At 39.7% G+C, this 19,892-nt stretch overlaps 2 protein-coding genes across 30 annotated transcripts in view; one reads left to right on the top strand and one right to left on the bottom strand.

The window, feature by feature from the left end:
• The window catches only part of LOC309506386 (uncharacterized protein), a 102,224-nt gene extending 82,345 nt beyond the window's left edge, over positions 1-19,879 (bottom strand). Inside the window, exons 1-8 of the mRNA XM_082180287.1 lie at positions 19,262-19,879; positions 14,008-15,797; positions 12,485-12,561; positions 12,363-12,429; positions 12,245-12,288; positions 12,121-12,211; positions 11,909-11,988; positions 11,735-11,836 (exon numbers count right to left, since the gene is read on the bottom strand). Coding sequence (XP_082036413.1) covers positions 11,735-11,836; positions 11,909-11,988; positions 12,121-12,211; positions 12,245-12,288; positions 12,363-12,429; positions 12,485-12,561; positions 14,008-14,037 — 491 coding nt within the window. The 5' untranslated portion in view covers positions 14,038-15,797; positions 19,262-19,879. The remainder of the gene's footprint in view (positions 1-11,734; positions 11,837-11,908; positions 11,989-12,120; positions 12,212-12,244; positions 12,289-12,362; positions 12,430-12,484; positions 12,562-14,007; positions 15,798-19,261) is intronic.
• LOC309506198 (uncharacterized protein) overlaps positions 1-19,892 on the top strand; it is a 317,689-nt gene that overhangs the window by 166,940 nt on the left and 130,857 nt on the right. For 2 of the 29 annotated variants that reach the window (XM_082179839.1, XM_082179845.1), the window contains 2 exons: positions 10,561-10,734; positions 10,999-11,124. The exons of 25 other annotated variants lie outside the window; for them this stretch is intronic. In XM_082179839.1, coding sequence (XP_082035965.1) covers positions 10,561-10,734; positions 10,999-11,014 — 190 coding nt within the window. In that variant the 3' untranslated portion in view covers positions 11,015-11,124. Of the gene's footprint in view, positions 1-10,560; positions 10,744-10,998; positions 11,148-19,892 lie in introns of those variants that run through there. 2 more of the 29 variants (XM_082179840.1, XM_082179841.1) reach the window with 2 other exon arrangements.

Here is a 19,892-nt window from a genome sequence, read left to right on the forward strand (position 1 = left end):
TGATAATTTGAACTATTGTCTCACAGAAATAATGAAACTATTATGAGGTTTAAAAGACCTTTTGTGAAGCTGTTTCATGACGACTCTCTCTGGGTCAGCGGCAGCGCCAACACAGATTTGAATGTTGTGATATGATTTTGTCAAAGGTTTAATAGACAGAGGAATATGAAGAAGAGTGTGTGTGTGTTTGAATGGACATCACAGTATTTTAGAGATGAATGGTGCAGCTCTACTGTCTTATCTCTCTCTCAGCATATGAGCAGCGCGAGGGCTTTCAGTGCATTCAGTCTCACGTCTCTTCCACACGTCCACTTGAAAGTAGGGATGTCCCGATACCGATGCCGCAGCTTTGGCTATTATCCGATATTTTTGTTTTATTCTTGAACTAATACTACTAATAATAATAAAATATATGGAAGCACTTTGCTCAATTAGCCACATAAAAACATCTCACTCAAATGGAGAACAAATACTTCCACAATATATTGTCCACAACAACAGTTGATTATGAAAGACTGACACCCTTTATTCAAACACTACAAATTATAATAATACAGGTACTCTCTCTCTCTCTCTCTCTCTCTCTCTCTCTCTCTCTCTCTCTCTCTCTCTCTCTCTCTCTCTCTCTCTCTCTCTCACTCACACACACACACACACACACACACACACACACACACCAAATTCCATACAGAGGTATGAGGGATTTGTTTCTCTCTCTCTCTCTCTCTCTCTCTCTCTCTCTCTCTCTCTCTCTCTCTCTCTCTCTCTCTCTCTCTCTCTCTCACTCACTTTGCATGCTGGGGAAAATCCATGTGTAGATGTTAATGATGGCGATAATGAAGATGAAGAGAGTTTTCGTTCTAAGTCATCAAAGGTTGTCACAAATGATCCACAAAATACTGGACAGATTTGTTTGTCCCAGTTAACTGATGCAGAGGAGCAAGATGACACGGAAGATGATGACAGGTTTTCAGAGACATCGGATATTCTTTCTCAAATTAGTGAAGATCAATTGTATACTGTAAATGAGGTTAATGATTTCCTGGATGCGACATTTGGGAAAACAATAGAGATAAGTGAATTTTTTCCTGATGCAAAATTTTTTTTGCAATCAGTTTTGAAAATTCAACAGACAGCCACTTATGAGGAACTGAGTAGAAGGAAACGCTTTAGATTTTTTTTCTTTTTACTAAATTGAGAAGAAAAATGGCCATTGAAAAAGGTATAACAACTCCTTAATGATTAAATCACTTGGGGTGTTTTCTCTGTTTTTTTCTTTGCTAACCCTTCTTTTTTTCTTTCTTGATCTTTCTTTTCTTCTGATGGGAAGTATTAAGATAGGAACAATTAATATTAATGGAGGAAGGGATGGTAGAAGAAGAGCAGTATTGAAAGAATATATTGAAAATAAGGATATGGATATAATTTTCTTACAAGAGACACATAGTGACATAGCTAATGAGATAGAATGGAGAAAGTGGTGGGGAGGCCATCTTTTCCTAAGTCATGGCACTAATATGACGGGTGGTGTTGCTATCTTGTTCTCGAAGAGAATTGACATAACTTTTGAATCAAGTGATGAGATCGAGAAGGGTCGAATTCTGGCTGTTCATGCTAAGTTGTTGGGATTTTCTTTTGTCTTTGTTAATGTCTATGCACCTAATAATGGTGCAGAAAGGATAAAGGTTTTTAAGAATTGTCAAAGTATAATGGGGAGTTATGATAAAAATGCTTGTCTAGTTTTGGGTGGTGACTGGAATTGTACATCAGATTTTAAATTAGACAGAAATGGAGAAGAACCATGCCCTCTTTCTGCTACGTGTTTAAATAATATAATAAGCAATTTTGATTGATGTGATGTTTGGAGATTACAACATCCGGTAGAAAAGCAATATACTTGGTCCAAGTCTTCAAGTGACCACATCAGCTTTGCCAGGTTACATCGTTTTTATATTAATAAAGACTGGTGTAATAGAATTTTGAAGGCCTGTATTTACCCCAGTGGTTTTTCAGATCATCATTTATGTATGATTGTTTTTAATTTACAAAAGACAAAAGGTCATAGCTATTATTGGCATTTTAATGTAAAATTGTTGCAGGATGCCGCCTTTTGTGAAAAATGTCATTTATTCTGGGCAAAATGGAGAGAGCAAAAGACTGATTTTGATGATGTTGTGCATTGGTGGGATGTAGGAAAAGCGCACATCAGGATCTTTTGTCAAAATTATACAGCTAATGCAAGTTATTGTTTTCAAAAAACTGTTATGGAACTGGAAGATGAAATCAAATCAATTGAAAGAAGTCTATTTAACCAAAATGGTGAATCAACTGAAAGACTGAATGAAAAAAAGAAAGCCTTGTCCTCACTTTTTCATGAGCGGGCTAAGGGAGCTTTAATAAGAGCTCGTTTCCTCTCTCTGAGAGAGATGGATGCACCAAGTTCTTTCTTTTTTAGTTTTGAGAAACGGGAAGGAGCGCACAAGTCAATGCTACATCTAAAGAAATCAGATGGAACTGTGACAACTAATCCTAAAGAAATGAGGACAATGGCTATTGATTTCTATACAGAACTTTTTTCGGATGGTCCGTGTGACATTGGCTGTATGGAGGATCTCTTTAAAGATTTACCAAAGTTGACTGATACACAGAGGAATCAACTGGAGGTTGAAATGGACATTGATGAAGTAACAAAGGCTGTTAATCAGCTATCTAATGGACGCGCACCGGGGATTGATGGACTTCCAGACGAATTTTATAAACAGTTTTGTGGCTTATTAAAAGATGATTTGTTTGATCATGTTTTTAAATCATCTTATAAGAAAAAAGAGTTACCAACAAGCTGTAAAAGAGCCGTTTTGTCTTTGTTACCAAAGAAAGGTGATCTTGGTCTTTTAAAGAACTGGAGACCAGTGGCAATTTTGTGTACTGACTATAAAATCTTAGCGAAATGTCTTTCAAATAGATGGAAATTGTATTTAGAATATATAGTAAATGAGTATCAATCTTATTGTATTCCTAACAGAACCATAATGGTATCATTGATATCATTGATATTGCAAAAAGGAATGGTGACAATATTGGAATATTTGCAATTGATCAAGAGAAGGCATTTGATCGAGTCAGTCACTTTTATTTGTTTAGTTCCCTTAAAGCTTTTGGTTTTGGTGATCTTTTTATTTCATGGATTAAACTGTTGTATTCTGATGTTTCTACATTGTTGAAGGTTGGAGGAGGACTAAGTCAACCAGTGTCAGTACGTAGAGGGATTCGACAAGGTTGCCCTTTGTCAGGGATGTTATATTCTTTAGCCATCGAACCTTTGCTTCGTCAATTGGGGATAAATTTAGATGGCCTGCTAATTAAAGAACAAAAAGTTAAACCTAAGTTTTCTGCCTATGCTGATGACGTTACCGTGTTTATCAAAAGCTAAAGAGATGTGGTTGTTTTAGAAGAAGTTTTAAAGAAGTACGAAAATGCCTCCTTAGCAAAGGTAAACTGGGGAAAAAGTGAAGGTTTTATTTGAGGGAATTGGTCTGAAGAAGAGCCACCAGTTTTACCAGGAGGTGTGAAATGGGGTAAAGAAGGTTTGAAAATATTGGGTATTTATTTAGGAACTGACAACTATATTCAGAAGAACTGGGAAGGAATGTATGATAAGATGTGTGACCGTTTGTCACGGTGGACATGGATCCTGCCTCAGTTATCTTTCAGAGGGAGAGTCTTGGTGGTTAACAATTTGGCTGCTTCAGCACTTTGGCACAAACTAAATGTGTTGAATCCACCTGATGAAGTAGTTTATTTACTACAAAAGAAAATAAATGATTTCTTTTGGTCCGGTCAGCACTGGGTAAAATCTGCTATTTTATATTTACCAGTCAGTGAAGGTGGACAAGGCTTAATAGATATAAAGAGCAGAATCAAGGCTTTCAGGCTCCAGACTGCACAGAAGTTGCTGTACTCTGAAAAAATCTGTTGGGCTGATACAGCTTGTTCCTTATTACGTAGTATGAATTGTTTTAAATATGATTTTAATCTGTTTTTAATCAGTCTGAAAGATATGGAATGGACTGATTCTTTTCCGTTTTGAAAGTGTGGAATTCTGTCTTTCAAGTGAAGAGAGACCCAAACCTTGAAGGTTGAACCACTCTTTAACAATCCCCTAATACAAGCAAATGTGTTGAAAATGAGAAGTTTGCAAACATCAATGGTGAGAGCAGAATGCACATGTGTGTCTGATCTAAAGAATGGAAATGAGTGGAAAAGTCCCCAAGAACTGTGTAGTTTGACGGGGATTTAAGTCTGTGAGATTTATGGATAAAGTAATGAAGGAAATTCTTTCAGTTCTTCCTTCTATCTACAGACAAAGTATACTAGAGAATCGTTGTGGTGAACAAGAGGATGAAATGAGAGAAAGTTTTCCAAAACTTCAGATTTCAATGATAATAGATGAAAAGCCTGAGAAGGAATCACTTCTTGTTTTCTGTATACCTGAACTGAATTTGTTTGAAGACGTTTCAAAGAAAGCCTTGTATTTATCATGTGTGAAAGTCTCTCATCAATCTGAGCTGAAGGAATGTAAAGAATCAAAGTGGTTGGAGGTGATTGGCCAGGGCTCTTCTCCTAGGAGATGTTGGAGATCTTTATATAAATCACCTATAGAAAAACGCACTGCAGATCTTCAGTGGAGGATTGTGCATTCGGCAATTGCAACTAACAGATACTTGACACGTGTTGACCCCACTGTGGGGAAGGAATGTATCTTTTGTGCTCATGAAGAAACTTTGAAGCATCTATTTTTAGATTGTTCTAGGCTAAATGGTTTGTTTCAGATTTTAAAGAGTTGGCTTAGAGCACTTGGGGAAGATATGGATGAAAATATATTTATATTTGGCCCAAAATATGTTGCAACAGATAAAAAAAGAATTTCCTTAATCAATTTTTTAATTGGTGAAGCAAAGCTGGCAATATGGATTACAAGGAAAAATTAAAGCTGCAAGCAGCGATGAAAGGGCCCTCGCACCCGTGCCATCGTCACTCGTTGGCTTTAGGAAGACAGAGCATGGTTGGGCAATGTGCATTTAAGGAGGTATACAGTATATAGTAGTTGCTAGCATGTTTAGTATGTTTTTAGCATGCTTAGTACACAATAGGTATGTGGTTAGTACTGCATTACTGTGTTAACCAGTTCAGTTTCTGTTGGCAGTAGGTGGGGTTATATATCTGAATATTGCTTTGTAGATGTGTTCAGTGCAGGACTTTTATGAAGTATGTGAAGTTTGGGGCAGATTGGATATTGTATGTTTGAGTTACAACAACTTCCTTTAGCATTTCTAACATGCTTTAGAACTTAGCTATGTGTTGCTAGCATGTTTCTTGCATGTTACATATTAAGTTTGTGGCAGATTGGACATTCCATGCCTGTGTTACAGCAAATTCCTATTTAATTGCAGCAATAGCATGCTTTAGCAATTAGCTAAGTGTTTGCTAGCATGTTTTAGCATGTTTCTAGAATGTTGTTAGCATGTTTAGCACTTGCTGGCACTTTTTTATATGTTATTAGGAGTCCACAACAGTGTTTAACATGTCACTTCCTGTTGCCAGCAGGTGGCGCTTTGACTGTAACTGAATATGAGCATTGTCATGTGTTCAAGACAGAACGCTTATCAAAAGTGTGAAGTTTGGCGCAGATTGGACATTGCCTTCTTGAGTAACAACAACATCCTGTTTCATTATATTAGCATGCTTTAGCACTTAGCTTAGTATTGCTAGCATGTTTTAACATGTTTCTAGCATGTTTAGAAGTCAATGGTATTTTTAACATGTTGCTAGAACGGCATCAACGTGTTAAACATGACACTTCCTGTTACCAGTAGGTGGCGCTATTACTATAACTGAATATTCTCATGTAGATGTGTTCAGGCCATGACTCTTATCAAACGTGTGAAGTTTGGGGCAGACTGGACATTCCGTGCCTGTGTTACAGCAAATTCCTATTTAATTGCAGTATTAGCATGCTTTAGCACTAAGCTAAGTGTTTTCTAGCATGTTTTAACATGTTTCTAGTATGTTGTTAGCATGTTTAGCACATGCTGGAACTTTTTTATATGTTATTAGGAGTCCACAACAGTGTTTAACATGTCACTTCCTGTTGCCAGCAGGTGGCGCTATGACTGTAACTGAATATGAGCATGGTCATGTGTTCAGGACAGAACGCTTATCAAACGTGTGAAGTTTGGCGCAGATTGGACATTGCCTTCTTGAGTAACAACAACATCCTGTTTCATTGAATTAACATGCTTTAGCACTTAGCTAAGTTTTGCTAGCATGTTTTAACATGTTTCTAGCATGTTTAGAAGTCAATGGCATTTTTAACATGTTGCTAGAACGGCATCAACGTGTTAAACATGACACTTCCTGTTACCAGTAGGTGGCGCTATTACTATAACTGAATATTCTCATGTAGATGTGTTCAGGCCATGACTCTTATCAAATGTGTGACGTTTGGGGCAGATTAGACATTCCGTGCCTGAGTTACAGCAAATTCCTATTTAATTGCAGTAATAGCATGCTTTAGCAATTAGCTAAGTGTTTGCTAGCATGTTTTAGCATGTGTCTAGTATGTTGTTAGCATGCTTAGCACTTGCTGGCACTTTTTTATATGTTATCAGGAGTTCACAACAATGTTAAACATGTCACTTCCTGTTGCCAGCAGGTGGCGCTATGACTGTAACTGAATATGAGCATGGTCATGTGTTCAGGACAGAACGTTTATCAAACGTGTGAAGTTCGGGGCAGATTGGACATTCCATGCCTGAGTTTCAGCAACTTCCTGTTTCATGGCGAAACATCGAAATTTGTCAGGCCGCCGAGGACCCGCCCTTCGACGAAAACTCAAGATCTTCGCAATTTAACGTCGCAAAGGCCTTAAGATTACACTCACCAAATTTGAAGATGATCAGATTAAAACTGTAGGAGGAGTTCGTTAAAGTACGAGGCATGAAAATGGCAAAAACTGCACAAAAATCTGAGAGGAAGTTGAAAATGGCTGACTTCCTGTTGTGTTTAGGGCTACGCTCCAAGAGACTTTTTTGTAGGTATTAGGTCCTTACATGTATGTACCGAATTTCGTAAACGTACGTGGAACATAGCGGGAGGCGCACTCCGTTGAACTTTTATAGGTGGCGCTATCGAGCCATTTTGCCCCGCCCAATTCTGAAACCTATATCAGATGTAAATTTTCGCCAGTTCTGACGCGTGTGCAAAGTTTCGTGAGTTTTCGAGCATGTTTAGGCCCTCAAAAATGCGATTAAATGCGGAGAAGAATAATAATAATAATAAATATAGCTGCGAGCAGCGATTGCGGGCCCAAGCCGGTGGCACCGCCACCCTGGTGCCTTTAGTTACACTAAAGCCACCGGGGTGGCGGTGTCACCGGCTTGGGCCCTCCATCGCTGCTCGCAGCTATATTTATATATATATATATATATATATATATATATATATATATATATATATATATATATATATATATAAATAAATGTAACAAAAAATATATACATTATATATATGTAACAATAAATAAATAAATAAATATATATATATATATATATATATATATATATATATATATATATATACTGTATATATGGTGTGCATCCACGGCGAGGAACGGGCAGAGAAGAGCGAACGTTTTTTAGTTCATTCCTACTTCCATAGGAATTAATTGAAAACGCTCGCTCTGCACCATTATCCATGTCAGTGCGGACAAACATATTTTACTTTCATTTTTAAGTTAGCAATTCAAAAGCCCCCAGCAGTGTCACACGTTGATTAACCGGTGGTAAAATATTCCTCACCGTCACATACCGGTACCTAGTATATTTTATATAGATACAATAGGCCTACCTGACTTTGAACACAAGAGGGCAGTATAGCACTATGAATGACATATTTTAAAAAGAAAATTTGGACTAAAAAAACATTCTGGATGTTTTTAAACTTAAACAATTATTAAATAGAAAAAAAAAAGAATAAAATGGGTTTAGTTCTGATATTTGTATAATTTAATATAGAAATACATGGTGTATAATTACATTTTTAGAAGATAGGAGGTTTTTCGTGTTTCCTTTTTTGACATTACTTTAATCCCTCGCCATAGCAAAACCGTTTGAGATATTTATTATGCGTTTACAATTTAGCATCTTTAATGTATTTTCATCATGTTGAAAAAGTGTTGTGGGAATAAAATAAACCACTTAAGAGGACTGGGTAAAAATTCAGAGGCTGATTTTGCAAAGAAATCCACATTCAAACCAAAATATCTGACTTCCTGCATCATGTTGAAAAAGTTTTGTGGGAATAAAATAAACCACTTAAGAGGACTGGGTAAAAATTCAGAGGCTGATTTTGCAAAGAAATCCACATTCAAACCAAAATATCTGACTTCCTGTTGGTCTGAGCTAATGACTGTAAATTAGAAAGTTGTCCGGCTTGATGAGACCAATATACGTACTGATTTTTATAACTGTGGGTAAAACTAACCCCCCCCACTTTTGTCAAAAGCATTTTGAAAGTGACACACTTCCTGCTACCAATTGGTGGCGCTATAACTTTGACTCACAATAGTTACATCCATCTGATCGGCCTCTTACCACGAACACACTGCTGAAGTTTAATCAAGATCAGTTAATGTATGCAGAAGTTATAACACACTTCCTGTTTCCATTATTCGCCATCAATTCGTGTCCTCGCCACGGCCAAACCGTTCGAGATATCAAAAATCTGTTCGCAATTTAGCATCCTCAATGTCTTGACTTCATGCTGACTGAGTTTGGAGGCGAATGGATGAATTCCCTAGGAGGAGTACATTAAATTCCACAGCATGCGTTTCCAAACAACCCATAATAGCCGACTTCCTGTTGGGCTGGCGTAAAAAGTAAAAGTACGAAAGTTGTTTGGCCCGATGAGATCTATATGTGTATTGAGTTTCATATTATTACATGCAAGCGTGTCTGATTTATGGACCAAACTTTCGGACCCCGTTCAAGGGGGCGCTGTTGAGCCCCCCTGCCACGCCCGGGTACCAGCTTCAGCCCGGCCCTGATGGCCGCAGGTTCTGACCTGTGTGCAAAATTTCAAGAGTTTTCGAGCATGTTAAAGGCCCCAAAAATGCCCGAAAGGTTGACAGAAAAATAAGAATAATAATAATAATAAATAATCCTACCGGAAACAATAGGGCCTTCGCCCTTTCAGGGCTTGGGCCCTAATAATAAAAATAAACAGAGCAATTCCAAGAGGGTCCTCACACCATCGGTGCTCGGGCCCTAATAAGCGGAAAGTCAGCGGGACAACTGAACCTGAACTTATTTTAAAGGCTTTTGTATCTGCAAGGATTAAAGCAGAATTTGCTTTTTTTAAATGAACAAAAAATTTGGTTGCTTTCAATGAGTTTTGGGGACAGGGAGAAGTGTTGTGTGTGGTTGACCAAGAGGACATTTTATTCCTAAATTTGTAAAAAAAAAAAAATTTTTTTTTTTTTGAGGTTAATGTACATATGTTATATGTGATGAGGCCAAAATTGTTTGCCAATATTTAAAACAAAGTTTTGACTAATCTTTAGTGAATAAAGAGTTGTTCAAGTCAAGTCTCTCTCTCTCTCTCTCTCTCTCTCTCTCTCTCTCACACACTCACACACACACACACATATTTATTTTTTGTCATTAAAGTCTTTAAAATGTTCGCCGGTTCCCGCCTCCTTCTTCCCATAACAACGAACAGCGTTACACTGGTGCTGAAACCCGGGAAGGAAGGAGGAGGCGGGAACGGGTGAACATTTAAAGACTTTAATGACATAAAATAAATCAACAAGAAAACGAAAGCAAAAGACAGGACGAAAATAATGCAATTTAGTATCAGTCTCAGTCTCAGTCTCAGTGTCAGTGAAAACGAAAGCAAGAAAACGTGTGTGTGTGTGTGTGCTTGATGTATTTGTAAACATTTTAAAGAACGTGTGTGTGTGTGTGTGTGTGTGTGTGTGTGTGTGTGTGTGTGTGTGTGTGTGTGTGTGTGTGTGTGTGTGTGTGTGTGTGTGTGTGTGTGTGTGTGTGTGTGTGTGTGTGTGTGTGTGTGTGTGTGTGTGTGTGTGTGTGTTAGGGCTGGGAGAACTAGGGCAGTGTCAGTCTCAGTGTCAGTATCGATTCTGGAATAAGGAAAATCTATTTTAAAATCGTAAACAAAAAAATCACGATAGTTAGGTGAATTTTTTTTTTTTTTTCTCCCAGCCCTAACACACACACACACACGTTCTTTAAAATGTTTACAAATACATCAAGCACACACACACACACACACACAGACACACACACACACGTTGGGTTTTCATGTTTTATGGGGACTTAAAAATAATGATTTTATATACTGTACAAATTGTATATTCAATCCCCTAATGCTAACTGATGTATTTTAACAACATGAACTAATGAGTATTTGTATATTTCATATTGACAGCATTATGTTATTATCTCTGGATATAGGCTTAATGTGTGTCATTGTTCTCTACAGGTTGAGGGAGTGTGGTGTCACAGATGAAGGTTGTGCTGCTCTGGCTTCAGCTCTGAGATCAAACCCCTCACACCTGAGATATCTGGATCTGTCTGTGAATAACATAGGACACTCAGGAGTGAAGTTGCTGAAGGATCTGAAGGATGATCCACATTATAAACTGGAGAGACTATGGTAAGAATAGTTTTTAACGATTTTTGTAGTGTAATGATCATTTCTGCTGGTTCTGTATCAGCTGTCCGTTGTGTGAAAGTGACCTTTCATGTGCTTTTGATTTTGTAAAGTGACTTTGAGCATCAGACAAAAGCTATATTAAAAAGCTTTAAAAAAGCTATGTTTGAGAATTAATTAATATAGATTATCTAGTTAGTTTTCTTATGAAAAGTTGTGACAGGCGTAATATCTCATACTGCATATGTGACTGTGTGTGTGTTTTAGGACTGACTATGATTAGATGACAGTCTGATCTTCTGATGATCATCTGATGGTGAATAAGGATCCACTACAGAGACTCACAGTCAACAGAATCACCAGAGACTGAAGATACAGTGACTTCACTGTTATAAATTAAGACTTCATTTAGATTTCAACGATCCTCTGCCAGACCTGATGAGGCGACAGTGAAACACCTTTTATTTCACAGCAGTAAATTACAGTTTCTCATTCCTATATTAACCATTTTATTTGTATAAATGCACAGTATAAGTTCAAAAAGGTTGGAGTTTTGTTTGTCTGTTGTTAGTCTGTAGTGGAGATAGCGTGGGTGCGGCCGCCCCAGGGCCCCGGGCCAATTAGGGGCCCCTCAAACGCCGCCGATCTTGCGTCGCTGGACAGGAACGGGGTCAGACGCCACTTCAAAGCGGATATTTATTTTTACATTCTCGATGTTTTTGTGGGACAGTTTTTGAAAGTCGATTTTCAGACTTAAAAAAATGGCCAAACTGTTCACAGTACTCTGCCCAAAGCGGTTTGAGCACCCTGATGCTGAGGAGAAGATGCTTGAGCTGGCCCGGTTCTACTCAGAAGACATGCCCAAGCCAGAAGACGCAGTGGAGGAGTTTCTCTCTTCTCGTGCATTGTATTCTGAGTTAAAGATGGATCTCACCACCGACGCCGTCCTGCCATTCCTCATTGCCAACGACATGGACAGAGCATGGATAGAGCCTACCCACACCTGACCCACACCTGACCCACACCTGACCCACACCTGACCCACACCTGACCCACACCTGACCCACTCCTGACCCACACCTGACCCACTCCTGACCCACACCTCCTGACCCACACCTCCTGACCCACACCTGACCCACTCCTGACCCACACCTGACCCACACCTCCTGACCTACACCTGACCCACACCTGACCCACTCCTGACCCACACCTGACCCACTCCTGACCCACTCCTGACCCACACCTGACCCACACCTCCTGACCCACACCTGACCCAAACCTGACCCACTCCTGACCCACACCTGACCCACACCTGACCCACTCCTGACCCACACCTGACCCACTCCTGACCCACACCTGACCCACACCTGACCCACTCCTGACCCACACCTGACCCACACCTGACCCACTCCTGACCCACACCTGACCCACACCTGACCCACTCCTGACCCACTCCTGACCCACACCTCCTGACCCACACCTGACCCACACCTGACCCACTCCTGACCCACACCTGACCCACACCTCCTGACCCACACCTGACCCACACCTGACCCACTCCTGACCCACACCTGACCCACACCTGACCTACACCTGACCCACACCTGACCCACACCTGACCTACACCTGACCCACACCTGACCCACACCTCCTGACCCACACCTCCTGACCCACACCTGACCCACTCCTGACCCACTCCTGACCCACTCCTGACCCACACCTGACCTACACCTGACCCACTCCTGACCCACACCTGACCCACTCCTGACCCACTCCTGACCCACTCCTGACCCACACCTGACCCACTCCTGACCCACTCCTGACCCACTCCTGACTAGGGTTGGGTATCGGTTGGGTTTTATCCGATACCAGTACCTACTCGGTATTTTTCAAACGGTTCCGGTGCTTAAACGGTTCTTAAACCGGTACTTAAGAAAACGAAACCGCACACACTTTATCAAAAAAAATAAACCGCACACACTTTATCAAAAAAATAAACCGCACACACTTTATCAAAAAAATAATACCTGTGTGTTTTCTGAAAAAGATTTTCTGATTTCTGATTAAATAAAAAATTGTGCCGTTTAAAAGGCTACTGATGTAGCCGAAAACACTTAAGTTAAGATCAAAAAATTTTCTTCTCATATTATTTATATATATTATATATTATATTACGTATTATATATTATAGACTTTTACAAAACAGAGAAATATCTGACACTGAGCAGAAATATTTAACACACATAGTATAGCCTCATATAAATATACTTGATATTCATACTTGATATGCAAGATTTGCAGTTGGCATTAAAATACTAGACTTACCCGAAGAGGATACACACACACACACACACACACACACACACACACAAACTCACGCACATACTCATCTGAGACGCGAGCGCACACACACACACACACACACACACACACACACACACACACACAAACTTGCGCACATACTCATCTGAGACGCGAGCACACACACACACACACACACACACACAAACTCGCGCACATACTCATCTGAGACGCGAGCACACACACACACACACACACACACAAACTCTACACACACGAGACGCGCGGAACTCTCCGCGCACATACTCATCTGAGACGCGAGCTCACACACACACACACAAACTCTACACACACGAGACGCGCGGAACTCTCCGCGCACATACTCATCTGAGACGCGAGCTCACACACACACACACAAACTCACGCACATACTCATCTGAGACGCGAGCACACACACACACACTCGCGCACATACTCATCTGAGACGCGAGCACGCACACACAAACTCTCCGCGCACATACTCATATAGACGACGCCTCATAAATAGATCGATCTCTGCAACGTATTGAAGCGCGTCCAACGTATTGAAGCGCGCGTGAAGAAAGTGCGGTGTGCGCGAGCCACAAGAATCCGCGCCACTGATCGCAGCGGCAATGAGCACTTTGATCATTTAAAAAAACACAGTTCAGCGCTAGATCGTCTCTTATTTAACAAACGAACTAAATGAATGCTCTGCTGGTTAACTGGAGATGTTTTGTTATTGGATCATTCGTGCCGCGAGATGTTTTATAGGGGGCGGTGAAAAAAGTCAGGCACCGAAATCAGGCACCGAAAGTTGCGTTCTTATTCGGTCTCGATACTACCGTTTACGTCGGAACCGGTTCTCTATTGGAACCGGGTTTCGGTACCCAACCCTACTCCTGACCCACTCCTGACCTACACCTGACCCACTCCTGACCCACTCCTGACCTACACCTGACCCACACCTGACCCACACCTGACCATTCTCCACAGGATTTATAAAACCCTTCCCATCAGCAGCGCCAGTGCCGAACGAAGTTACAGCCGTCTGCGGCTCATTAAGACATACTTGTGTTCGTGCATGGATGAGGCCAGACTGTCAAATCTCTTTAGCTTACTTGGCTCAACAAGTGACACATTATTACATATGCATTCATCAGATATTTTATGTTTTTTTTTAATGGTTTTCACCCTGGAGCCTGTTTCAAGGTTTGTGTTCTCGAGCCACCAGGCACTGTTGCTGTGCGAATGAGCAGCCGGAGCGCGTCAAGGGTTTTCTGTTAGAGCGGTGTGTGTTAGCGGCTCCTAAGTTAACAACTAATGATCTTTGCAACTGAAGTGAAACAATCAAAACTAACTTTATCTGGACAATAACTTTATTCTAGAGCTGCTGTAAAGCCAAAACAATCTCTGTTACTGTAATCTCCTATTATCACTGTAAAGCTGCTTTGAAACAGTCCATATTGTTAAAAGCGCTATATAAATGAAGGTGACTTGACTTGAATGTGTTTGTGTTTGTTATCTGTACCAGGTGGAACCATTTCTCCTATTAACAGAGACAGGGATAGAGAAAAAAGAGAAAACAGCACAGCTGAACACACACAAACAGAACCTTACGGCTCTGGACGTAACAGAGACAAAGACTAATGAGAGATTCAGTTTTTATAATAAAAAAAACAAAACAGTTCAAGCTCACTTTTGGAAAACAAACAATGTAAGCTTGAGTTTATACATCATGTTTTTAATAATAGTTGTATTACATTTGCATTAATGTATTAAAGGGGTCACATGATGCGTTTTCATGTTTTTCTTTTTCTTTAGTGTGTTATGGAGCTGTTTGTGCATGTATAAGATCTGCAAACTTACAAAGCTCAAAGTCTCCTACAAAACATTTTATTCTATCTAATGCCCGATACACACTGTATGATTTTGGGCGGTTCCAGACGAAAGATGAGCATCGTGAAACAATCGTGGTGATTTCTGTGGTCGTGGCTCCTAAACGTTGTACAGTGAGAGCGGTTCACAGACGGCTGATGTCACAGTCTTTTGACCAAAGATAGATGATCATGATCATGATCAACTCACAGTGTGTTTGCTGCTACGACCTACATCTACTGAGTGACTAGCCAATAAAAATGCAACATGAAATGGCGTATTGATCAACGCGACATGGCGCTAAAACTTAAAACTACTTTCCTCAAGCTCCATTTGCAAGATTGGCATGTGAAGTTCACCTCTTTTCCCCAGTCATGACCATAGACATGTATAGAAAGGCTAGATGGCTCAAGGCGGAGTCAGCTGTGTCGTCACTTGGCGGCCATCTTAGGTCAGGAGACTGCGCTGCTGCTCCCTGCTGCTGTGGACGGAAGGTGAGTGACATACGCCAACTAAAATGCTCGTAACTTGCTGAATTCTTGACGGATTTACAAACGGTTTGGTTTATTACAAACCTTATTAACGTGGCTATGATTTGTGCTGATGCCGATGTTTATGTGTATAATTTTTCACAAGTATGCAGTTAAATAGCCGCATCCCTGACGTTTATGACACACCAAGCCGTTTGAAAATCGGTTGAAAATTGAGCAAAATATAGTTATTTCAGCACTACATGCACAATAGACTTTAATGTTATAACTGGACGAGCGGTCCTGTCCTAAGATGGCCGCCGTGTGACGTCGTCGGGTCCCATTGACTCTCAGCGCCGGTAAGCTATCTAGCCTTTCTATACATGTCTATGGTCATGACTGCGTCCATATTCTCCTCTTTCACTTCCTCTTCTTTTTTCAGAGCAGATAAAAACCACAATTGCCAAAGTGTGACTGATCTTGCTCTATTTGTTTACCACTAGCGCATGCTGATGATGTTTATTCTTCTGTACTAAGGATTGAATAGGTGTGATCATCGTAAAGTCTACATACATGTTGTACCTAAGTTTATTAGATCCATGTCGTACAGTGTGATTTGTACTGATCTTACAGAATCACACAGTCTGTATCAGGCATAAAAGAGAAAGCAGATCCAAACCAAGCTAAAACACTTCATTCAGAGTGTGAATTACCCCACCATAATTGGGGGGTACTGCTCCTTCACTTCTTCTATGACCATCATGGTCCACTACCATATCAATCCCCACCGTGATCGCCAAGTACAACATGTGTTGTGCAACACACATACAAGGTCTAAACATGCGACAAACTGATAATCAGTAGGCTACAGAATATCTCATTGTTATTATATATCCAAAAGAGAACAGTTTTGATCAACTCCCAAAAGTTAGAAGTTAAGTGCACTGAAATACCATTCTAATCACTAGTAAAAGTAATACCTTTACAAGATAACAAGAAGCCTATTGCCTATTTCAGGGTTTTCCTGGCTCAAAATGAGGCGGAGGTGGTATTTTTTTTGTAGATCATCATATAGCCTAATGTGTTTCCCACTGTATTTTTGTGGGTGGAGCTCGGTATCTCTAGGGGGGTCTGGGGTCATGACCCCCCGGAAGAATTTTTTGTACATTTTAAAGCTAAATTCATTAATCTGGTGCACTTTGAGTCGCCCAAATCCACTATTAAAAATAAATAATCCACCCGCAAACCGCCTATATTTAGATATCTGCATCTGATCATTACATTACAATTATTCAAATGCATGATAATATGGTAACATATCACACTGAAGTAGGCTGATTTAAAATGAACATTTATTTAAAATAAAAGTTCTTCTTTTGGCAAAATTACATTTCCTTAATAGCCTAAACAGAGACTTTACTCCCTTCAAGCTTAAATTGTCAATGTTTCATTACATCACTGTTTGAAAACACTCAGAATAATTTTTTGTACCTTTATAATGGGCATTTTCCCCTAATTTTATTAAATGTATGCTCCATCTTTCATTTCAAATTCTTAAATGTGATAAATATATTCAATTAAAATAATTAGACACTAGGCTGTTACCAATAAAAGTAAATAATTTACATTGAAAAATTATAACTGTATTAAATTAGATTATTTTAAATATTTTTGAATATACAAATAAGGAATGTTGAAAAGAATGGTACTTTATGAAACTAGTGTTTTGTCATTCAACGTTGACACTTGCTTGAGAAGTTGAAGTCGTTCTCTATCTCCGTTGCTTCTCCACGGTGGTTAAAAATGGTACGGTCCACAATAGGGGTGTCTGAAATCGCTTTACATTAAAATGTTCCTACAGTGAACATAGGAGTTGACTTGTATTGTAACTGTAATTTAGGGCTGAAACGATTCCTCGAGTTACTCGATTACAAAAATTCCTCGAGGCAAAAACTCTGCCTCGAAGCCTCGTTAAATTCCTATGATATGACGCGCACTATACGAGCAGGGATCTGATTGTTTCATACGGACCGTCGTTCAATGTTCAGGAAGCACACCATAGCGCGTGATACATTTTGAATTTAGTTGGCGCGATGGCGGAGAGTAAAGATAAACGCAACTTTTAAATACATAATTAAAATTTTAAAAACAAAATTATAGGCTTGAGTGCAGGGTCCGAAAGTTGGTCGTTTTGTCGCTATGGTTACACACACACACACACACACACACACACACGGTGGCGGTGCGCTCAAAGTCATCTGTCAGTTGTGCAGTTACCCAAAATCTCCTGAATTAAGATAAAACCCATCATGTCACTGAAATGTGTTTTTTAAATCAAGTGATCAAAGTGCTCGTTGCCGCAATGCATCACATGCTTAAACTTTTATATAGCCACGCAACAATAATTTCAGCATGCATTCACTGTATACACCGGGACGTGATGGAGGAACAAATATTGTATTGCAGTCTTTGCGAGACCTTGTTTGTACGTCACGTCTGCCAAATAGTTACAGACAACAACAAAAAATGAAAATCCCCACCAGCCTGCTTCTCCAAATCCACTCTACTTTTGGGGAAGACATTATAATCGGCTACCAAAGTAATTGAGCATAGAACATTTTCAATTAACAAAAAATATGATACTACAAAACGTGCTAATATAATTAGCCTAAGTGAAAAACAAAATGCTGTTCTTTTTCTATTAAACAAAATGCATATTTGCAATAAAACATTCCCCTTTTCAAAGCTACACTATGTGTATGTGTCTCCAGTGCATGCAATTTGAAGTTAAATTGCAGTTAAATGCAATCTTTTTTTTAATGTTGTATTAAGAAGACAAAACTAAGGCCAAATGGCCTTTACTATTTAAGTTTGTATTCATAGTTTTACATGTTATACATGTTTTACAGTAAGTTGACTTGTATTGACAACTTTATTGTTATATAATTGTTGGCACTGGCACTTATAAACACTAAATGGGTAAAAATTGCAATAAATAGGCTTAGTTTTGGAGCCAAATGTTGGAGTTGGAATAAATACCAGCCACATCATTTTCGTTATGCATTATTTGTTTTGGTTGTTTAAAAACACAAAAACATTTTTTATCCGATTACTCGGTTAATCGATCGATTAATTGATTACAAAAATAATCGATAGCTGCAGCCCTACTGTAATTATATTTTTTTCACAATATCAGAAAAATGATCTAACTGATATTTCTGTCCCTTTGGGGGGGTACCCCCTAGCCTGGGTTTCCCCATGCTGCCTTGGGCACAGCTGCTAGGCAGCCTGGACACCATGGACTAGATTTCCCCCTCAAAAAGGGGACCAATCACAGAACGGGGAGGGAGCAGCAAGACGATGACGACGTTTATGCGACACACCGAAGCAGTTTGTTTATATCTATGGATCCAACATGGCATCAGACGCGAAGTTACCTTTCGATGCAGCCTTAGATAGTGTTCTAAGTAAAGTGGGGCGGCAGTGGCTCAGTGGTTCATGTAGATTGTCTACAAACCGGAAGGTTGGTGGATCAATCCCCGGTTCCACCTGACCAAGTGTCGAGGTGTCCTTGAGCAAGACACCTAACCCCAGCTGCTCCCGACGAGCTGGATCGCCTTGCATGGCTGACACCTCAGTCGGTGTATGAATGAGTGAGTGAATGGGTGAATGTGAGGCAATATTGTAAAGCGCTTTGGTGGCCATTGGGTCTGTGAAAGCGCTATATAAATGCAGTCCATTTACCATTTGCAGTCCATAAGTAGTTTAGAACGCAAGTTTATTTCGTCTTCTTCCTCGTCGAATTTCTGTCGCTCTACATACCTCTAGTGATGGCAAAATGAGGCTTCCTGAACCACTGAGACCTCGCAGCCCATTGCTTCAGCCAAAGGTTCATTACTCGAAGCTTCATTCAGCATTGCTCACTAGTGACACCTAGCTACTGTGCAAAGAAATAGCAGACAAATTAATTAATTCTGAACCAGTGTCGTCCCCTGATAAATAAACATTTGAAGAGTTCAGATGCAAAAGCCTCCAAGTGCCATCTGAAATTTTCTTCTAGAATGATCATTTTTATCAAGCTTGTATATTTAAGTTAAATAATTTCACTTAAATGGCAATGCAAATTACCTATTGTCATTTAAGTGAAATTACTGAACTTAAATATACAAGCTTTATAAAAATGATCATTCTAGATGAAAATTTCAGATGGCACTTAGAGGCTTTTGCATCTGAACTCTTTATTTATTTATTTTCTTCTCACTGTTAATGTCTGTAACCTTTAAAAAAAGACCTGAGCAGACATTTGTCCATTGCCTGGGTATAATATAAAATATGTATCTTTCTCTGTCTGAATTTACTTGTGCAGAGACAACTGTCACACACACACAGTTAATTAATTATTCATAAATTGTTTGGATAGTGACAGTATGAACAACAAAAGTGACACTGTGTTGAGTGCAGTGCTTATGGTGGAGGGACGAGGGAGTGTAGTAA

The sequence above is a fragment of the Leuciscus leuciscus genome (genome assembly GCF_965113295.1).
Source record: "Leuciscus leuciscus genome assembly, chromosome: 9".
NCBI classification, from domain to species: domain Eukaryota; kingdom Metazoa; phylum Chordata; class Actinopteri; order Cypriniformes; family Leuciscidae; genus Leuciscus; species Leuciscus leuciscus.